Source organism: Apostichopus japonicus, chromosome 10 (assembly GCF_037975245.1).
Source record: "Apostichopus japonicus isolate 1M-3 chromosome 10, ASM3797524v1, whole genome shotgun sequence".
Classification (NCBI taxonomy): Eukaryota; Metazoa; Echinodermata; class Holothuroidea; order Aspidochirotida; family Stichopodidae; genus Apostichopus; species Apostichopus japonicus.
Window position 1 is genome coordinate 15,392,238 of NC_092570.1, and position 23,212 is coordinate 15,415,449.

The following is a 23,212-nucleotide window of genomic DNA, read 5'->3' on the forward strand; positions in this document are numbered from 1 at the left end:
ATGGTGGGGAGGCGAGAAGTAGAGCAGGCCAGGAGGGGAGACAGGGGGCCAGAGAGGGAGAAGGGAGAGATAAGAGGGAGACAGGGATGGGACATCATGGGAGAGATGGAGGGGCAGGATGGAAGGGAGGCTTGAAGTGGAGCAGGTGGGAGGGGAGATAGGGAGGGAGATGGAGAGAGACGGGAAGGGTTAGAGAGGGACAGGGATGGAGGGGGAGGAGGAACCTGCTGTCAAATATGTCATTTGCGTAATACCGTAATCAAACCTGTACTACTAGTGACAGAAATTTCCAGGAATTAATAAAAGGAAATAAAAGAAGAAACCACAAAACACAAGCCAAAAAAAAAACACACAATTAGCATATTGTGACATTTCTGCATTTTTTGACATGCATGTAATAACTACAATGGAATTATAAATGAACATTTAATTACCATCACCAACGATTTGATATTGTAGCTATGATATCATGGTTTATTAAAGACATCATTAGTAAAAGTAACAAAGATGATATATTCATACAAACAATTGCACTCAAACTTTCTTCTTTTTTTTTCCTTGCAAAAACTGCTAAATCTGTCAAGAAATGGAATCAAAAGTAGGACCTCCAGCTGGCAAGAGATAAGAATCAAAATATGAGATTAAAAACAAAGGCACTGCAACGTTCAGAAGTGAAAAAAGGGTGTGTGTGACCACATCTGACCCCCCCCCCCCCTCTCCCACCCCTTCAATTTCCCATCAAACTGCCTATAACACATCTATCTACTTCTGTGTAAACTGTCACAGTTCATGTCACAAAACCTCCTGCACAGCTTAACATCAAACCCAACAATTTTTGTTTTCAATTTCTATACCATTGGGTGACAGTCAACTAAATTATCTTTACATGGTGGTACTCCACACTCCTATGGCTAAATGGATTACGGTGGTACAGAGAATTTTTTTATCCATACTGCATAGCGTTTTGCTATACGAAATGCTCAAGTTGTGAGCCCAAAAAAACAAAGAGGAGTTCTGGCAATTTTTGTTACACAGAAATATAGCATATTCAGCATTTACTCTCTGAGAACACAAAACTTCATCAAAATACAAAGCTACTATACAAATTTTGAATGTTACACATTTCAGCTTTAACGACCCTGGGGGGTGCAAACCACCTTCCTTGATAAAATAATATTGCATTATAATGTTTCAGAAGCAGGGTGCTACTCAGCCTCAAGAATAAACACCAAAAGACCGCAATCATTGATGTCAGCAAGCAAGAAGAGCACATTTTGCACACTCTTACTAAACTAAACATTTGTTGAATTGTAAATTAAAAATCGCAAAAATAAAACAAAAAGAAAAGTTTTCAAATTATGTCACAGATATTACAATAATAAGCCACCGAAGATAATACAGCTTATTTTCGTTGGGTCCACAAAAAAAAAGTTTTAACAAGGAATTAAAAAACAGAGGACATTAGTTTAAAATTTTCTCACAAAAAAGCCGTATTTCTGTGTTGAGCATAAGAAAACATGCTAAACCGTTTTAAAGTCAGATCTTACGAATAACTCAAAAATAAAAATTTGTCATCCGCAATGAAAAACTAAGAACAGAGAAACGACCCCTGTATTCTGATAAATATAATACTTAAAGTCATTGAAGATTCGCCCCAAACCTAATTACGGATGGTAGCAAGCAGTGTGTGTATTTCCTGGGATCGATGGTGGTGTCTTAACACTTCTGTTACACCTCATTCGAAACTAGGTCAGATTACTGGCATCAGACGTTTCTTTGTGCACCAGTCTTCACTCTCTTTAAACAACATGTTTTTTTTTGAGTGGGGGGGGGGCGGGTTGAGCATAAATCTGAGCCTTCCAATTATCTTGTTTGAGAGATTAGACAGGCCAAACTTTGATCCCAAACAGGATCAACAAAAGTAGTGTACATTCTTGACAAATTTTAGCGAATAAAAGAATAACAGCAAAGTGGTATGACTAGGCTAAGGCTAATGAGCCCACACTAAATTTAGATTTCTGCATGATTTCTGCATGATTTTAATTATCTGTCATAGGAACACCTCAACATTCTTGTTTTTGTCATGTGATCTTGTTTTGTCACGGTTTTCACTTTTCGTCACGGCTCTAACAAATCAGGTACACGATATTCGTAACAATCTGGTTAAAAACGGAAAATGACAGACACCAATTGCTGTCTTGTATTTTATCAGTCAGAATGTCTTTCAGTCCGGGTAAATTTTGTAGGATTTCTTGCTCTATTTCTCCCTCGGACAATCAGATCTTACTCAATGTTTGTCCCAACAGCAAAACTTTGATGCCAGATAAAAAATGTAGCAAACAAAAAATAACAAAGAATAAACTATATGTACACTGTAGAAGAGATGTGTAGGCTTGGACAACAGCTTTTGGGCCAGTAAAACTCCCCTTTGGGTGGAACATAGGCCTGGAAAAATCAAAAATCCACTGCAAACATATATCTAGTTAGCTTTAAAAACGTCAAACCTTTGACCTAATTCACTGGCCAAGCTATAAATCATTTTCTATAATCACAACGACACCATCTTCCTACCCACAACTTCTGAACGACAAACAAATTTGGTGAACCTATTCCAATCCCGAATAAGAATTAAACTTGTTTCTAATGATAGCTTTGAAATAATTATCACAAGCATTTAGCCATTTTATATTCACCTCAGTTAAGATTGCGAAACATTTCATTTTTGGATATTGTCAGACCTTACAATTTCAACTTACAATACATTTGCCAAGAAACGGAAAGCAATATCTGCACAGTTATGAATACAAATTTGGCCAGATAGCATGTTTCACTATGACACACAACCTTACATCCCGCTTGAATTGCAGCAAAAGCAATTTTTTTCCTCCTTTCTATGTTTCCTGTCATGATTTGCAAGTCAAAATGTTTTTTAACATAGAACATACAGACAAAGTTGGAAGTTGAAGTGAACACACATGTTTGATTCATTATTAACACCACACACATTCATATTATAGTTTTTCTGGGTCAAATACTGTGACAATAATAACATGCACATGTATACATTTAGTATTTCTGGGTCAAATAATGAAATAATATTCACACCCACATACATATAGTAGTTCTGGTTCAAATAATGTAATAATAATAATCACACACACATACATTTAGTACTTCTGGGTCAATTAATGTGTTAATAATCACACACACCTTCATATAGTAAATTCTGGGTCAAATAATGTGATAAAAATCACAAGGGAACATAACCATATTTTTACATACTACGGACTGCACCTATGCAAGTAACATGTTTCTCCCATGTTAGTTACCTAACCTAGCACTTGACTTTAAAACAGACCGCAAAAATTTCCCCCAGAAATACTTCATGAGAAAAAGAGGTTTTGAATTGCTATAAGACTCCTTGGGCCGCATTAATAGGATTTTAAACCTCGCAGGCTCATAGGAAATTGGCTTGATGGTGGCCCATGTGGCCGCCATGCCTAACATTACCAACCAGCGACCGAATACCATAGCTGAAATTCCAAACATGAGCAGACCATCCCTTCTTTTTTAGTGTTTACTGCAGTTGAAATAATATAAGACCTCGACTAAAAGCAAAACATGATTGTACTGGAAGAAAACAAAAGATTCACTGCTAGATTCTACATACATAATATTGTTTCAGCAAATTACAAGCAACTAGATGTCATCTACAAACTATCAGATTATGACGAAAGCCTGCCGGTAGGTATTTATACTAAACCTTTCATCTCCTGTCATCTGCCAAAAAAAAACCCAGCTCTCAGGATAAACGGCATTTCTTGGCTGTATTCAAAGAAAAAATGAGAAAGAAAAGTCAAAGGTCAAAAAACATTATACATGAACATTTTATCCTAAGCTTTTTTCAAACATCCGAAAATATTCCGGGAAGTGTAGAATCTGTGATGTTATACTAAGTATGTAACATCAGTGGTGTAGTGGGGGTGGGGGGGGTGGTCTGCCCCGGGTACCAGTCAGGTACCATATGAGAAATAAATAACAGAAATAAAAATGAGAATTCCTAAAAATATAATCAGTTCAAGCTTTGCCAAAGATAGCACCATGTTGCCTCCAAGCCACTTTACATAAAACAATTTTTTGCACCCCCTTCACCTTAGACTCCTCCCACAGGATGACACCCCTTGCATGGGGTGACAAAGGGTAAGGATCCACCACAGGTGCCAACTATTCTAAGTACACCACTGTTTAACACAGACACATAAAACTTGCGAGTTTCATCATGTCTTGTGACAGAGGAAGAGCCAATGTGTGTATATTGCTGATTCAACTCCTTCTGATTGTCAAAGGAAAAAGTTAAATCACATTGTCTGGATCACATGGAGGTCACATCACATGGCTCACATGTTTTCATGACGTGGTCTGGATCACATGATTCAACTCATTCAAATCGTCCACAAAAAAAAAAATCAGAATTGTTTCCTGTTTTTTCATAGTTTTCTAAGTTTTCCATGTTTTTAGTAATGTTTCTCCTTTGTTTCCCTGGTGAATTGTTTTTTTGTGTTTTCACTAGCTTGATAACAAACCTTTGTTTCTTCTAGTGCCCATCATACCTACTTTATAATTAATCTAGTCTACAAGACACCTGTAAATTGACTATTTGTGTATATGTGAGGAGAGTAAATTTAAACACTCAAGTCTTGGAATACTTAGCATGACCCAGGCTAGGCATAAAAAATATTTAAAAAATGCTCGAGTTTTCCATTCCGTAGAACATTTGAAAATTACCCAATCAAAATGGAGGACCGTGGCAAGAAACTAAAATTTTGAAAATAGAATGGAAACTTCAACTCCTACTCAATAACTAATTTTACTATTTTGTGCATAACCATGGTGGCAGTAGGGGGATGACACACTAGGTCCACCAATTGCGTGACACCAGGTTAAGTTTGAAAAAGTTGAAATAGTCGACACGGCTCTAAGCTGCCAAGTTCATTCTTATACCTTTATGCAAATCTTTCTCATCTTCATTCTCATCGCTTCCAAAATGTGCGCCGGGATCCAGCGAGGGCAGCTTTCCAATCTCCTGGCCGGCTGCCTCCTGCTGTCGAAGGAATTCAGGAACGTCCAGCAAACGAACTTCAAAATTCTGCGGCAGAATAAGAATATTATATATATGCATTTTTTTTTTAAACTTCATTTCCACTCTTATATATATCTTTAAACCAGAGAGCCAGAAGGCTTTGTGATTCCTTGCCTTATAAGTTTCTAAAGACATGAAATCCCCTGATTGATCATAGCTTTGAGCTTGCAAGCTTAGGAGCTTTCCAGACTTCTGACCTATGTTTGAATTCAAATGACATTTCCATCAGCATCATATTTAGGGCAAATATTTGGGACCATATCTGTCACTAAAATGTGCTAGTTGTAATAACAAAATGTGCTTGTTGTAATAACAAGCACTAATAGGGCCAAATTAGGTGTCAAATTTAATCCCTGGGGTCTTTAATATTGAGAACACCGAGAATTTATCAACAACAACAAAAATTATCAAAACTTCAAACGTGTTTATCTCCGAAACGAAAAGAGCTTCTTCGAAAAATGTCAACATATTTTGAATGAGATTATCACACACCACAAATGTACTGAAAACGCGGCAAATTGGCTAGGTGTCTGTAGTACTTTAACATAGTGTGTACAAACAGCCTTGACAGCAGCCATAACTCAAATTGGGGTGGGGGGGGGGGCTAGTGTAGGCTCATACAATGGCCAGTTTCTACAAAAGTTTTAACAGTACAGGGGATCTTATGATGATAGTCAATGTGGGACCAACTTGTAGTAAATAATACCAGGTCATGCATGGCCACTTTTCCCCACATGGACTAACTTCTTTTTTTATAATTTTTTTTTTTATATAAATAAAGATGTTTATTTTATTTATGAGTAAACCACAATGGAAGCAGAACCATGCTGGGGTAGGGAAACCTTCCAGGCAAATAGCCAGTTTCCAATGATATGTAGGTTTCTTGTGATCACAGAAAATGTGGGACCAATGCCAATAGCCTGTATATAATGATAAAGATAATTGCCTGCCTTAATTCCCACGTAACAATTGCTTTTGCGAAATATGCTTAGTGTCAAGCAAGAGTCTTCAACAGGGGGCAGCAACCTTTTAGATACGGTGACACACTGGGCATTTTTGCCAGTTTGGGATCAATATTGGTGGTCAACCTGTAGTGAATATGCAATACTAGACTATAATAAACCCCCCCCCCTCCCTCTCTCCCCTTCCACAATGGCTACATGTAATTTCTTTTATAAAAAATGTTCATATACTTTTAGGCTGGCAAATGGTGTGAACTACCAGCAACTCCAGCTCAACTAAGGAAGTATAATTGTTGTAGGAGACAGACTGTATTTAAGTGGAGGACTGAAGTACTTTAACATGTTTGTCATGATTAATCATGGATTGAATACATCAAGTGCCCAACTTTCCAACTTCTAATGTGTACAGTACCATCAACGTGCCTTAAAGTAACTAGGGGAAAATAATATGAATCATATTTCAAAATTCTGCACATGCCCATACAGCGGGTTCTTACAATCTCTCATTTTAAGTTGCAAGCTACCTACGTTACGTGTCCTTCAAATAGTCTTTGTGAAAAGATAATACTAATGCATTAATCTAGTGCCCTAACAATTTAGAAGCTTAAAAGAAAATCAGTTAACCTTTTCCACTTTTATTACTCTCACACTTATAGGCTCGCTATGATTCTGCTATCTTAAGTTACCAAACACATTTATTCATACTCATACTCCACAGACATTGCAATGGAAGAAATATTCCAGAAATGTGGAAACTCCCAAAAAGAAAAACCTCTCAGAATTAAAGCATAGAAAGTGATGTTAAATTTTATACTGTTATTTTATAACCTTTTACCCCCATCATTCACTTCTATTTTACAACCATAAGCAGTATCTCTAAAGTGGTCTCCCCAGGACCTGTTATCACTAAACATGTGAAAGATAAAGCCTGAATGTGACCTTATCGACATGCGGTACTTCATACAGAACAATCAACAAAGAAGGGCATATGAGTTTGATCTTTGACCTGTAATCACGTAAATATAAATGGGAAAGGAATGTAAACTTAATGACATGCGGTACTTGTAAAGAACAATCAACAAGAAGGGCAGATGAGTTTGACCTCTGGGTTCACATGGGCCTCTTTCTTGCAGGACTGGAGTGATACAGCATGCAAAAGGGATACTATATCTAGCTAGCTGAATAGCTAACTAACTGTAGCATACAGTATATGGTTTGACAATACTGAACTATGCAGTGGTTATTAACCGAGTATAAGTTTTAAGCAGCATGTAACTTTCAGCCTGGAGCTTTGTTCTTCAGTAAACTATAAATGTCGCTGTGTGTAATTCTGTGGGCATACTTTAAATAGAACTACCAAGTTCATGGTACATTATGACAGCAGCATGACCCATGTGACTGCAGCATGTGTACAGCAGAAAAAAGCTGTATGGTGATTTTGGTGGGGGAGGGTGAGGGAGAGGGAACGGAGAGGGGGAGGGAGAGGGAGTGGGGAGGGAGAGGGAAGGGAGGAGGAGGGAGAGGAAGAGGGATTGAAAATCACAGGATGGTACAGTAAATTTATCTAACTTTTAACATGGCTCAAGCAGCAAAATATTACTGTTTTAAAAATGTTGCAATTCTTACACACTTTCTAACATGCGTTTGCATTGCTTGGACTGAACTTCAAAGGTTCTTATAAATTTAATTATTTTGTAGGCATATTAGAAACAGAAATGTTAACAAGTGTGTTCATCAAATCCTTTGAAATGGAATAACAAAAGCAAGTTCACCTCCACGTTTTGAAATAGCCTACATAACCTGAACGCAAGTCTCATTTGCAACCGACCATTAGCATTTGCTCACCAAATTTGAGACAAAATAATATGAGTACTGTTTTTCTATGGGTACCAGTCAGTTTGAAATTGCCCCTTAGTGACGTCATTGTGGGGATGTTGAAAATTGTTCAGGAAATTATATCAGTCATACAGGGTAATGATGGTCCAATGCTTTAACATACTTTCAAGTTCATTCGATTTGAAATTTTCAATAATAGGTGGCAGCAGATGTGGTCATCATTGTTGTAAGAGGGATTTTAAAATGGTGATGCATTTTGAACACATCCGTGCCTTTCAATACTGAGCCACTATTTTGGAAACTTTATTGCACCTATTGCAGTGTGGATCGTGTGAATTTTTAAAATAATTTAATCAAGAATTTAGTTGATAAGAGGAGTTAACTTTGGCCGAATCATCCTTCCCTTTCTTCTCACTACAATAGTGGACAGTATGGAACTCATATTGGTTACAGATTTCAAAGTTTGATATTTAATCGTTCAGGTATCGTGGTTAATTACTTATGTGCGAAGTAAATTAAACCTGCGAACTGATTTATTAGGCCTTAGTTATAATATTTATAATAATAAGCATATTTATAAACTACTTATATACTAAACTTATTTCCTAAAATAAACACATGCCATGTTTTTCCTCAAGCTTGTTTTTTAATGATCACTGTAAACGTTTCATGACTTGCAAGTGTGCAACTCTACGCCTTTCGAGCCTAACGGTGTAATGCCCGTTGAACGAGTTATTCGTTACATGTGGTTTGATTTACGACAGTTACAGTATATTTTGCAACCTTTACATTCTTTCAAGGGAGTACCAGCAACTCGATATCACACTTGTGCAAGGCCTATCCAAAACTTGTTGTTTCTTTGTTCGGCACTATGGCTAGCACTCCAGGAGGTCCCGGGTGTTTATAAATTAGTTTGAAACTCTGTACAAACTGTAATATCAATTAAACCTTATTGTTAAATGGTTGTACAGTTACAAGCTAATCAGATGTTGCATGATTTCTTTCAAGTATCGAAAGATTCCATTCAATTATTTTGTTGGACCGTTCCACTAAATAAACAGGGGGGTAGGTAAACTTATGAGCGTAAGAGTTCCGTCTGCAAAATAATGTGACTAACAAAGTACAAAAACTCACTCACTAGTGAATTACAAGATATTCAGGATTTTTAAGGGACTAAGAATGGTTTTGGTAACAGTTCAATCATTATAATTCGAGAACTATTTGAAATTCCAGAGGACACATGGGTTCAATAGTACAGTTTATTTATCCTGCCCCCACCGTCCCCCCTGCCTCTCTTAAAAAAGACAGCAGGTTACTTATTTCATTTGTGTGAAATATGAGGTAATAAATAAATCTAACATAAGTCTAACATAGGTTACTCATTGTCAATGAAGAGACATTGACAGTGACCAAGTACCTACTCCATAACGATCAATGTGACACTACTTTGGACATTAACGTTAAACAAAATTCAAGTTATTACGTGCTAGGCCTATATTCCATCTTTAAACCATTGTTTGTGGATTGTTTGGATGGACATTAACCTGACATCGTTATTATCAATGTATCGCATGTATCCTTAACGGTTACTGTGTGATATACGAGTGGGTATGTTTTCTTCTGGTTTTTAGCTTGGCCTTGACCATCGACATTTACCCCAGCGGCCATGAAATGCCCATACAACGTTTACCCCAGTGGCCATTAAATGCCCCACCGACGGTTACCCCAGCGGCCATGAAATGCCCCAATCGAGAAAGTATTTAGACTGGTCTTAGATCCTCTATAACACTGCATGCTTTTCATGATTTCTTTTGAATCCAAAATGAGTCAGTAACCAATTCCATGAAAAAGTTCTTTCTACAGAAAAACTATATCATTGATTGAAAAGTTGGAATCTGCAGAGCATGGATGTGTGGGGGGGAGCTTGGACACTTCTATACATTACGATGCAGACCGTTGTAATCTAGCTCAAATACGGACTTTGAAGTTCGATGAAGTGATTATTAGAAACAGACCAGTTGATTGTGCAGTCAACTGATGAAAACAATAAAGCCTAAATTACTCAATTGCTATGTCCTCTTTCATGAAATGTAAGTTATCATAGCTTGCGTGTAACATTGATAGGACACTAGCGTAGTGTCCTGGCTATTTATGCCTAAACGAACAGTTTAACTGACCGCAGTCATGACAAGTAAGAATATCCCGTACGGGTGCAGAAATCGATTCAACTAATGAGAACAAAAACCTGCTGGAAAAAAAATCCAAAATGAAATAATAAAACAACACCAATAACAGAGACTAATAACGAGCCTCGTTGAGAGATTTTGCTCACTTCTTCATCACCACTTGACGGCACTATTCACGACATGCCCTTCATCAGAACTGGTATGTATTTAGTGTGTATTGTGTTTCTTCCACACAATAAGAAGAGATGAGAAAACATACAAAAACGTTTGCACCATGCATATCATGAAGGAAATCATCCAGAAGATATGAAAATGAGGGTTCTATAGGTTGTAAAACAATTGCTAGTGCTGTTCCACATATCTAGAGATGTGTATTTATCCACTGGCTCCACAATTGAATGTTTTTTTACCTATTTCGAGCATTTTCCAGATGGAAAATCCTTCTCGCTTTTTTTTTCTCCTTTTCATTTTCACTTTTTTTAAACTCACCACAAAAGCTCTGTCTAGATTACTTTTATGCTTGTCTCCTCTGATCAGCCGAGTTAATTCTATGTAATCCTCCTTGAGATCTTCGTAGTCGAGAATTCTCCTGTCGTAGCCGAGTTCAAGGGTCAGTTTTAGAGCTTGGTGGTAGTTCTTCTCGGCCTCTTTGTAATCATCGATGATATCTGTGATCCAAAGAACGAGAACAATATGAGGAGGTAGACACAAGTCGAGAACAGTAATGACTATTAAAATGCACAACTGGAGTCGAAAGAAAAAATCTTTTTTCTTGCCTCATACTTAAGTACTTTAGTACACAAACAATACTGTGGTTCCTGTTTAGTCCAAAGAGACAGTAATTAAGAGAAATTTAATGTCAAAGTTGGCAGATTCTCACTGACCAGAAACGTGATGCTTAAAAGCTCATGAACGTGCAGGTCACCGTGTGACGTCATTCTGTGGAGTGTACTGCGAAGGCGAAACGATAACAATGGACTATCCACATACTTCTTGTAAGAGAGTGAACCTTTTATCAACCTTCACTCTTCCAATAAACATGCAGCTACAACGTTGTTTTCACACATTTGTTAACTCATTTTGGGTAGCAATTCTTCAATTAAAAGTAAATTATGGTTAAAAAACTGCCTCAACATCTGGTCATATTTCGTAAGATACGCTGCTATTGTAGGCCAGTATACATGCCATACGATATTGAGGTCTTGCCGCAATTGAAATGCCTACCTTGTGAAATAAGTCGACATCTCGGTTATTTCTTCATTTGAGGTTGCAGTTAATCGTTTTTGCAGTTAGTTTCCAGTCAGTGGAGGCAATATTAATTAAATCCTCATAATATAAAGCTTTGGGTATGTCTCAGTCTCGCTGCCATAATGTAAGGGTTTCAGAAAGTCACAACTCCACAAAAGCAGATACACAAGCAAAGGGAACACCACAGTCAAAAAGAAGGGACTGATAGATTCCATATTCCAAATACCAGTTTCAAAAGTTAAAAAAATGTGAAAACTTTTACCGTCTCAGTACAATATATTCATGCCTACAATACATATCGTCCGTAAGTGTTAGTGTGCATCTCTTAGTTAGCTGTGTGCGTAGTTTTGTGTCGTTGGTTCTGCTTTTAAGAGAACTATAGCAGTCACACAGGGTCTAGTGTACATTACTGTTTTGTAATATGATCTTTTTTGACCTGCACCAATGGGGTAAATCACGGCTGAAGATAAACAATTGAGTATGCACGTTAGAATAACGCGGCAATTTTGGCTAATGAATTTTGGCATATATCAAAATTAGGGAATCTTTACCTTTAGAAGGGCCTCTGCGTAGACAATACTGCCTATAATACGTGTTTGTGTCAAAATGCGCTAAACATATATTCGCCTGCAGACGGTGGGAAACCCCGGGAGCGAGAAAGTCTTTTTCGGGTACTACCTTACAAAATTAATGCAAAGCCTGCAACGATTTTCGTCGGTTTTATGACTGGGGATACGTAAAGCAAGTTTAATTTCAGTTTTCATAAGTGCTTTTGCAACCTGCTCGGCTGCTACCATGTAATTCGTTGGCATTCTGATTTAAACAGTATGACAGAGTGTCCTATTGGCATAGTGTTAGTGCTGAAGTGAATAGCTTGATCGAAAGCTTTCCTTGATCGACTCCGCAAATGTACCCCACAGGTTGACCTGCAGTCACGTGAGCGCTTAGGAATTTTTGCTAAAAGAGCAAATTCCTCGTCCAAAAGCTTTTACCGAGTGCCCCTCAAAAATCATACAATGAGCCATACATCAATGGAAAGGTACAAGTGTAACATATGTAACAAATGTAACATAGATTTGAGAGGATTAGATGTCAAAAAATCACCAGCTCTGCCTTTTAAACAGCGACGTCGAACTTTTTGCACGTCAACAAAAGTCTGACACTTCTTATCTTTATTGTTGCTAGAGCTTGCACTCAAACTGCTACAATTATTTATTGAAATTATTTATTTATTGATCTCTCTCTCCTTTTTTTTTAGTAACGTTATGTTTGATGCCTGACATCTCACCAGTGATTCTAAAACACCGGCTATTCTGAACTTACTAGGACAATTACAGAAAAAAAAGACGAGGGAAGCACTTTGTTCATACCGACTGATGCCCCAGCTTTCTGGGCTTCCTCTCCTCGTCTGTGGTAACACATCCCGACCTGGTAAAAGCTTCTGGCGACATCCCCCTTCAGACCAATGTTCTCCTGGTTGCGATCAAAGGTGTTCTTCCTCATGTTCAGGGCCTGCAGCGCAAACTTGAGTGCCTCGTCATATTCCTTCATCTCGTAGAGACTGAGAGATTTGTTCCTGATGTATCTAGCGATGTACACCGACTTTTGGAGTCCCAGCGACCGTTGGATTCTCAGGGCACGGTCGTAGTATGCGATGGACTCACGGTAATACCTGTCAAAGGGAAGAGGCAAAACGTGTCTTCATTTGCTTTTGTTTCTGAAGCGACGATTAAATCATTTGCGGTCACGGCGACACGTAAAAAGTTACCACTGACCGGTGCCAATAACCTGCAGAGGTTCCAGAAATAATCTAAAAATGTGCTGAAGACTCTGGAGATGTTCGTAAAAGGAAGCAAAAGCTCAGGAAAAAATTAAACCTTTTGATATCATTTCGGTCAAGACCACTCAGCTATAATAAGAGATTTCCCACTTCTAAGTATTTTGAAAACTAGGAGGATGGAAAATGTAACGGTAACCGCAATGAAATAGTGCAATGCCTAAAATCGCCTGGATTTATCACTGGCATTGCCACTTATCTTTAGAGGAATTTCTAACATCGAAATTTAGATTATGCTGTTATTGGATCTTACATTTGCCATTTTGAGTGTGAACTCAGTGTACAAAAAAAGGGGGGAAAGAAGTCAAATTCACTGGGCCATTTTGATTTCAGGAAACTGTATTTTCAATTTTAAACCTTGGTTTCATCAAGCAATGTTTACCTTCTTATATCCTCACAAAGTTCTTTCAAGTTACGGGGCAGTTTCACATTGCGATGATGGAAAATGTGCCAAATGTAGACTCCCCACCCCCCCCCCCCCCAAATAGGCCTTTCTCTTTTGAATCTGTAAAAGAAACTTCTGTTTCATTTCATGTCATTTATTTTTTTTTCTTCTCAATATACATACAATGTAGGTTGACTATGTATGCTTTTTATACGATAAATCTAATTTTAAATGTACAAAGAGAAAAGGAAGTGGTCTAAAAAACCTTAATAAGCTCAACGAGTAGATCCACTCCCCGAAAAAAAAAGGAAAAAAAAAGAAGAAAAAAGGAAATAATAGAACTAACGTTTCAGCTTCCTTGGGTTTATCCTTGTCCATCCACTCATTTCCTTTGGAATAATAACATGCTCCAATGTTCATGATATGCATTGGAGAATCAAAGTGTTGCTCCGGTTTGCCTTTGGTCACGATACCGATAATTTTCCATGCCAGAAGGTGGTTTTCAAGAGATTTGGAAATATCACCTTTCCTGGGAAAAGAAACCACGAAATGAAAAAAATTTGAGAATTTTGCGAACAATATTGATGGCGAGTGACATTTAGAATGGGAGTGTTTAGGAGGTGTGGCCGTGCATCTTACATACATTTGCAGACTTTTTAAATTCCAGGCTTATTTAATCATAACTGGAAATTCGGTTACCACAGAATTGCCAATGGCATTCACTGGAAAGCTCAACGGTCGATCGCCCCTCGAGCCGCACATGAAAAATGGTCATGGATAAAAAAAAATAACAAAATAAGATCGCTGAAACTTGTTCAAGCTGCAAACTTTGACAGTCTTGGCCTTCGGGGTGAAAACTTGGTCGGTAAAAATAACAGTCATCTTCAGAGATGCATTGAGCCACACAATGAAAAATGTTGTAGTGTATGTCTGTTCATTGGACTCATAAAGGAAATGTTTATTCCATGTTGGCTTTGAGGGCATCATTGCCGTGGTCCTGCAGGGACAGAGGAATGGTAGACTACCTGTGTTTCAGTGTAGTACAATGAACACGTCAGAGGTATGACGTTTGTCCAGTTGAATAGTTTACGATAATGTAACTAAATCTTACCACAAAGGAATACACTGTGTCCAGTCGTTGCGCAGCACGTGATCTAAGAAATCAAATATACCGTATTTGACAAGTTGTGATACGATATCTTTGAGAGTCATCAAATTGTTGAGTCGCTGTGTTGCACCATTACTTGACAACACATTACAGAGCATAAGATTGAAGTGTGAGTTGACAAGTTTCGATAGCATGATCTCCGTGAAAATGATCACAGTATGGAGCTGCTGTGTCTTTCCACTTGAATCAATTGATAACCTCCTCAGACACACCATATTTGTGGAGTCACCGAGTTACATGCAACACAGCGACTCAACCAATTTTTTTAATTTGCAGGAATTCTACAAATTTGTTGTGATATTGTGTTATACTAACTCATTAAGTCCTGAAAAACTACAACATCTTTCCAGTTTTCATACTGGGTGTACGTAGTTAACCCCTTTGTTTTTTATCACTTACTTGAAGTAGAGGGATCCCAGTGAGTTGATGGTCCTAGCTGTTAATGTATCCTCTCCCAGAAGCTTTTCCTGAATCTTCTTTGCTGCTTCCAAAAGTTCTAACCCTTGAGGGAAATCTGGATCGGGCATAGCTGCGAACGCTCTCCCCTTCACGTACATACACTGTGCCAGGGCCAGACGTCCATTGTCAGACAAGGGCTCCGTCTTGTCCTTCAATTTCAGTTCTTGGATCACTGGCGTCAGGTTATCTATCGGCACTTGAAAGCCCATCAGGTCCACATTTTGGTCCTGGGCCCATGCCATGTACAGGCCCCAATCTTCGACGTCACCCCTCAGTCGGGCCTGTTTCGCCAGGCCGGCAAAAAGGGCATAGCGTTTCTTGATCTCCAAAAACTTCTCCAGGAAAGTATGGGCCCGTAACTTGCCCGCCTTTGTAGAAGACTTGCTGGCCGGAAGGGCCAGACTCTGAGGAAAGAGCGGTTTGCTCTGATCATCCAACTTGCAGCCGGACTGTATCTCCAGATAATGCATGATGTTAGCTTGTTGGCTGTCCATCTTCAGAAACCCCTCCTGGGCGTTGGTGCTGGCGAGTCCGGCGATCTCGTCCAGGACATCCGACATGCCGTCCGAAAACCGCTGGAGGGCGTCGTGGAATATGTTCTTGGAATTCTGGTCGCCGTAACATTCCCTCAGACAGGACGTCCTCACCAGGGCGTGCATCGAGTACCACTTGGGTCCTTGGTCCTGCTCAAAGTAGTCCGGCTCTCCCTCCAGCATCCCCCAACGGTTCTTGAGATCGTCCAGATAATAGTCGGCCACGTCCGCCTCGCTTCGGTCCAGGACGTGTGCCACGTCTCGGTCGCTGAAGGTGCTCGGGAAGACGGACAGACGGATCAACACTTCCCTCAGTTCTTGGCTCAGGTCGTTGATCATCTCCCCCATCTTCGGGAGGACGTCCTTCTCGTAGTTGGAGTCCTCCCCCATGCTGAAGTAGCCCTCGTCTTCTTCGGGCGGCGTCCTCAGGGCGACGTGGGCTTTGTCGGGGTGGGACAGAGTCTCCAGCAGGCGAGACGGTTTGATGCCGTTACGGAGACGGCTGGCTACGGCTCGGAGCATCTTGGGGCAGTTTCCGCAAACGACGGCCAGTTCCTTCGCGTACTGGTCGTCTAGATACCTCTTTGCTATACGCTCCAAGGGTGAGACATGGTCGGGTGGGCGCGATGCCTTACGAAGCAGCTTGATGGAGTCGAGTTCATCCAAGGGCTGGACGGAGATAGGCAGGAAGCTATCCTTCTGTGTCAGATGGACAAAGTCGATGGGAAACCTGTGTTAGATAGAACCAAAAGAGATAATCGCTTTCCAAAGAGAGTCTGAGAACCACATCATCAACACATCATGGTCCAACCATTCATGACCTTGCAATACTGATTTTGTAAAAAACTCAACACCTAGCAGTTACATGGACTTGACTCACAACAACTCGAGAAGAAGCGATTGAAAAGCAAAAACGTTTTACGGCCTTCAACAACAGCTTTTTCAACACACTAGAAATTTGTCAAGCACATATGGTATCTGATGTCATCTATACATGCTTTATTCTTTAAAAGATATTAAAAAAAAAAAGACCACAGCTAGTTTAAAATTTGTGTAAAAGTAAGTTGGCCTGACGTTAAGTGCTGATCAAAGATTTAAAATTTGATCAGCACTTATAAACAAAGCAAAGAATAACAACAATAACACTGTACTGAAGCATCAATGTCATTTAGAGGTTTGCTCTTAAAATGTTGCAATCCAGGCAAATAGCATTGCTTAATTATCAATAGGACAATCCAAAGAGCTTTAAAAGAAAAAATTTGAGTTCTTAGATTTCTCTTCAGGGTTTGGAAGTACGACATATGAAAAAACTAAAATTCTTTGGTAAGACACCCAATGGCAATGTTTCAGTGGCAGACACATTTTCCACACTGATGGTGATAGGTGAAAAAAAAAACCTCCATCCTTTAATTAACTCTTAACATAATTAATTGCTTGAAGATGACTTCTGTCCGATAAAACCATTCATTACTCCAATGTGTCATAGTAGGCAGGGGGGTAGGAAGCTTCCAAAAAGTGGGGGGGGGTAGGGTTGGGCGATATTTGCTTTTTAATGTCACGATAAATATTTCAAAAATTATCACGATTATATTTCGATAATTACGATAATTTTTTCATGTTGTTTTTAGTGTGTTCGCGAACACACTAAAAACAACTGCCGATTTCCCACCGGTGTTTTCGCGCAGCAAACACACCGAGCATAATGGCGTGGGGTTCAAGGCCCGCCTTAGAGCCCCGTTGGGTTCAAGGGGTGGAACCCCTTGTGGGGGTCCAGGGGCGAAGGCCCCCGGAAAAGTTAAGTATTTTTGCGTGTCTGGCGATAAAAAAATTCGCAATTGAGGATTGAAAATACTGACTAACTTTATGAATTTAAATTGTCACGAAACTGATGAAAGTTTTAAAATGACAAGTTAGAGTAGCTATATTATGTGATAAAATGAAAAGAGAATTAATATGTCTTACAATCTTTATAAAGTTTAACTTACAAAACTGTCGATATTATGAAACAAACTACGTTCGGCAAAGCCCCGTTTCTAGACTGCCTAACAATCAGTTTACAACTGCAGTGTTTAACCGTACTTAAATATCACGGTAGGCTACAATGTGCTTCAAATTTTCTCAGATACCTTGCAAAACAACCCCCGTCTAACACCTGTTTGTTAACATTTTTGGCACGTTTCCAAAAAACTTTTCATGGAGTAAAATTCTTTGGCTCCACTCTAGAATTAATTAGGTCAGTCAGTAAAGGATCCGTAAAGTTATGCGAAATATTATCTTAGACGTTCAAGGAAAGTAGGTAAATATCCCCGTAACATTAAGGTAAGTAAAACACACCTCAAGCCAACCGACTCCTCCGTATGAACAAAACAATCTATTCCCCATGATACACGAGGCACAGTCTATACCATACAGACATAGCACGATATCAAGGCCCCAGTAGCTACAGTATGGCCATCTTTATGAAAGTAAACCTTGTAATTCCATGCTTTAGGCCACCAGGCGTGATTAACTTAATGCTAAATATTGTTTCCATGTCCTTGTAGAAATCATCAACTTCGCAAAATACAATTAGTTGTGTTTTTGTTGTTACGTGAGATCCGTAACCGACAAAGTGGTTAGGCTATTTACTATAAACTTAACTATGGTAGGATATTATTATTATTTTTTGGAAATTCTAGAAAATACTTTCTTTCCCCCGCTTTACACCAGATGTGGTCTTCTGGTTTATTCATAAATGGGTGTACTAGAGCCTTGTTTACATGACACTTGTTGCATTTAGCACGATATGCCAGTTTCGCGTGAATTTTTCGAAAGTATTTTGCTCCATCTTTCGTAAAATTAGAAAGGTGTACCAACTTACTTTTCGTACACAATTGGTAATTTTTCTACTGATTTTCAGAGTTTTGTTCTCTATACAGTCAATGTTGTAAAGAACGGGTTTTTACGAAGTTCAAAAGTCAGTAAATGAAGTTGATAAAATATTTCTTTTCAACTTTCTTAACCATGGAATGCTAGAATAACATTTACACATAAAACGGAGAATTTTTTTTTCTACATCTATTTCAAATTTTTTTCACAAGAAATTATCGTCATTTGTTCAATCCTCAAAAAATATCGTCTTGAAAAAAAATTATCGCGATAATAATAATTTTCGATATATCGCCCAACCCTAGGGGGGGGCACAACATCAGAGGGGCAGTTTCTCATTCCACAACCACCACTCGTTATGCTTTTCCGATACACACCGGCCATATCACTCACATATATATGATGTTATAGTATGATATCACTACTATTATGGTGCACGTGAATAATTCAAATAAAATATTAACAAAGGCTTAAGATATCCAAAAGACAGTTCTTCATCAAAGGGGCACATTTTATTTGCCAGTAGCGTACATTTGCTATTTTGGAAAAACTTGAGGGGGCACGTGACCCCCTCCCCCGGCTCCTTCCCCCCTGATAGAAGGTCATCAGTGATGAAATGATGACGCATGTCCTTTTAACTTAAATTCCTCTTAATGTTGTTGTTTGTGTTTTGCGGTAAAAAATGAAAATTCCCTTTGATACAGGTAGCTGTCAATGTTCCCGGAGTTAATGGTTTTCTCAAATGGAAATAAACTTATAAAGATATTGTGATGTGGATAAATAAGACATATCGTAATGAAAAATAAATATAGACATTTTTCAAACCCATTTGCAATGATGACCTTAGTTACGGCGTATGCTGTAGGCCAGACGTACGTATAAAACTGCATCAAACACTAGAAGAAAATATTGAATTGTACCATTAAACATGCCATCTTTCAGTTACTGTACCAGTGCAATCATTTGATGGGAATAATTGTTTATTAGGAGGGGAATATTCCTTTAAGTGCAAGTACAAACTGATGGCTTCACATATTTATCTTAAAAGTCTCTGGCACTAGGTGTTTTACCTGCAAGTCACAATCAGCTTGAGCCATTTATTTTTACAGTCCAGCAAGGCCGATAGCTGGTTTTTGAAGTTGTCTGCTGCCTGTGACGTCGGACACAACAGATCATCTGCATTATCCATAAGCAGCAGGGTGCCTGCAAGAAATTGTTTTGAGAGAAAAAAGTTATTATCAAATATTTTGTAGAAAGAAAATTTAAATCCCCCAAATTCACAAAGACAACACCAAAGATCTTATTTAACCCTTTTTGAGGCTAATAACTACTCTATATTCATAAAAATGAGGTTCTACACTATTTTTGTTTGCTTTTATCTTACCTACATTTATATGTATTCAAGTCATTTTATGGCGGTATGTGGACGACCACAAAACCTTGAAAAACTCACAAAGGTGTACCATCATATGGTTTTGTTCCATCTCCCACATGCCTTTGGTACTTTTCTTAATAAACCATTAATAGGCTAATTAAATGCGATGGTGTTAATGCTTTAAAGCAGAATTGACCGAGCGGTCTTACCATAATCGAACGGACACAGTTTGTATGATACTATAACCTCTAATGACAAATTGCAGTGAGGTGATTTGAGGTACCCACGGTGAATCATAAAAGGGGAAACTGCAATTGGTGTAGGTCCTTTGTCACCCATTCAAAATAGTTTCACTAGTAATCTTTTAGACATAAATAGTAAACACTCTCCTCAGTAGAATAGCTATCAAAAGTATGGATAGTATGGCTACCATAGATAATGATTTCTACACAGTATGACACATTTTGACCAATCATTCATCCATCCATCCATCCATTCATTCCCTCATGCATTCATTTCATCTCATATAAACTAGAAATAAGATAAGTCCCAAGAACTTTTATTCTGTATCTCTCAGCAACAAATGATTTTTGTGCCATACCCTTCCCCTTCTTCCTTTCATCCCACTGCCCTTTGTTTTTGTGTTTTAATTTACTCTACTCATTGTTCAATGGTCCAATTTATTTGTCTCTCCATCTATCATTCTCATCTCTATTTCAATGTGTCCTCTTCTAATCCATTTTCTTTCAGTTAGTTTGCCTTTGAAAAAGATACTGCCGATATTGAAACCCTTTTTCTTTTCTCTTTTTAAACATGTATAGCAATAACTTAGCAAAGAAATATTATTTGCACTCAGAATATAAAAAAAAAACAACTTTGCGTATGGGCCGACTGTAATCTTTACGATGAAACGTTTTATTACTAATCGATAAAGTTTTGTCTAACATTTTCAAATATTGGAACACCTGTCTACGGTAAAGTAAAGTTGTGTTACTGCACAGACATACGGTGGAGCAGTGGAGACTACTAACGTTGCTTTCTGGTGCACAAGGTCTCAAAGAGAATGTCTTCGTCATACTCGTTCAGCGATATTCGCATCCCTAGCTCCCTTAGGATGATCACTCCCATCTCCAGGGTACTCGTCACTTTGTGCAGTCTCACCATACGCATCCTGATATCCAAAGAAAATTGAGATTGGGAACAGAGTAATCGAAACAAAAAAGTGCATGCATTTTTGCAGGTATTTTAGTACCTAATTTCTCTCCAATCAAGATATTTTCATACCTAGTTCTTCTTGAGTAAGACATTTTTTTACCCTAATCGAGATACATTCATACCCCATTTTTTATCCAATCAAGATGTATTCATACATCGTTCTTCTTGAGTAAGATATTTCTTTACCCTGTCCTCCCCCCCAACCAAGAGATGTCATTCCTTATCCTCCCCCATCCAAGAAACTTTTCTGCATAGTTCTTCCCTTATCAAGAGATTTCCTTATCATGTTTGTCAGCAAGATGATTTTTAAACCATGTTCTCCCCCAATCAAGAGATTTATCTCACCCTGTTTCTTTCCCCAAGCAAGTGAGTTTCTTCCATAGTGCCATTTCTTATCTAGAATTCAAGGACTTTGGAACTTCAGCCCATTCTCCGATCAAGATACAGTTTTGATATCTTGTTCTTCCTCAAGCAAGAGACTTTTGTACAATACCCTCTCATTCAATAGATACCCTTTCTCTTTTGTCTTTCCTTCCACTCTTCACTATCAATTAAAACTTTTCTTTCTAACCCTACAGTAGTACTTTTCCCTAATCGTACAAATTTTCTTACCCTGTCGCATCGAGACCGTATTCCGTTCCATAGTACGCCGAGATCTGTTGAGCGAGCTTTGTCTTGCCTAAGCCTGTCATTCCATGGATGTAAAGACATTTAATCTTGTCATCGTCCTTACCGAGAAACCTAAGGGCGACATTGATCTCCTTCTCCCTACCCATGAAGTAAGGATCATGCTGTCCTCTCAGGAGCTTTATCTTTGAAACGTATTCTTGATAGTCCTGTTCGTACCTTTCGACATCTTCGATGCTCTGCAAATAGCAGAAAGAAAATCAAAAGAAACTGAGATGAGATTTAAACAGGTAGTGATTATTTGCAGAAATTATTGCTTTGACTCACCCGTGCAGATGGAAAGGAGATCATGTCTATTAAAAGGTGTGAAGACTCGCGCAAAAAGAAACGTCTAATGCCGGTAATCTGACCTAGTTTTGAATGAAGTGTAACAGAAGTGTTAGACACCACCATCATCCCAGAAAATACACACACAGCTTGCTACTGTCGGTAATTAGACACTTCGTGTTGAGTCAGTACATACAGCTGCAGTCAATACCCATAAAACAGTGTACAGCGATGGACATCTCAGGTCCAGCTAAAGATAACAAGGTATCACGTTTCATTACTGTCTGCATTTTGTAGCGACACAAACAAAACGTCACTTGCAAGCAACAGAAAGTTTACTTTTTCTGATGGCCGCACGCGGTTTGGGCAAGTCTTCAATGCCTTTAACTGGTTGCATAGCAACCCTTACTTCTCTCACCATCAAGTTTGAGTTCTGATGTTATGACTTTTCAACAAATAAAATCTTCCCAAATGTCTCTCTCATAAAGAATGCAAATTGATGGCCAATTTGATGGTCTAAACTAGACAGTAATTTATAATGATTCTGCTAAATTGTATTTAAGCAAACGTTGCATATTTATTAGTGTTAATCATTAGCAGAGAGCAACACCAACTTCCTAGCCTAGAAATAAAAGTGGCTATTAAATTAAGCTTTAAATTCACTCAACATTTTATGATTGTAGTATGAAATATTACCATAAATTTGACAAGACTAAACCAAACAGGCTGCTCTTTAATTTTATTGCATCAATGTCAAAATATTTATACTGTATGTTAAAAATCCTGAGACAGGTTGCTGCTTTTAAAAGAAATGTCAACAATTAGTATAGACAGGCTTTATATACATAAGGGAGGTGACATTCCCAGTATGACGTGTCTTGCCCTGACAAAATTGGGGTTAAACTTGCTGTAGTCACTGTTCGGTCGATCAATTTTAATGCACAACTAAACCATCCATAGATTTTGCAGCCTGACTAAAGATAATTATGTAAAATGTGTGAAACCAAACATTTTCTGACTCGGAGTGAATCAGGATTTTCCACTCT

General features: G+C 38.5%; 2 protein-coding genes across 3 annotated transcripts in view; both read right to left on the reverse strand.

Annotated features, from left to right (window-relative positions):
• Positions 1–23,212, reverse strand: part of LOC139974640 (uncharacterized) — a 199,104-nt gene that overhangs the window by 89,916 nt on the left and 85,976 nt on the right. The window lies entirely within an intron of this gene.
• LOC139974994 (uncharacterized) overlaps positions 362–23,212 on the reverse strand; it is a 29,395-nt gene continuing 6,544 nt past the window's right edge. For both annotated transcript variants that reach the window (XM_071982569.1, XM_071982570.1), the window contains exons 3-11: positions 21,825–22,078; positions 21,029–21,168; positions 19,693–19,825; positions 15,162–16,484; positions 13,941–14,123; positions 12,743–13,044; positions 10,614–10,792; positions 5,002–5,146; positions 362–3,825 (exon numbers count right to left, since the gene is read on the reverse strand). In XM_071982569.1, coding sequence (XP_071838670.1) covers positions 3,803–3,825; positions 5,002–5,146; positions 10,614–10,792; positions 12,743–13,044; positions 13,941–14,123; positions 15,162–16,484; positions 19,693–19,825; positions 21,029–21,168; positions 21,825–22,078 — 2,682 coding nt within the window. In that variant the 3' untranslated portion in view covers positions 362–3,802. The remainder of the gene's footprint in view (positions 3,826–5,001; positions 5,147–10,613; positions 10,793–12,742; positions 13,045–13,940; positions 14,124–15,161; positions 16,485–19,692; positions 19,826–21,028; positions 21,169–21,824; positions 22,079–23,212) is intronic.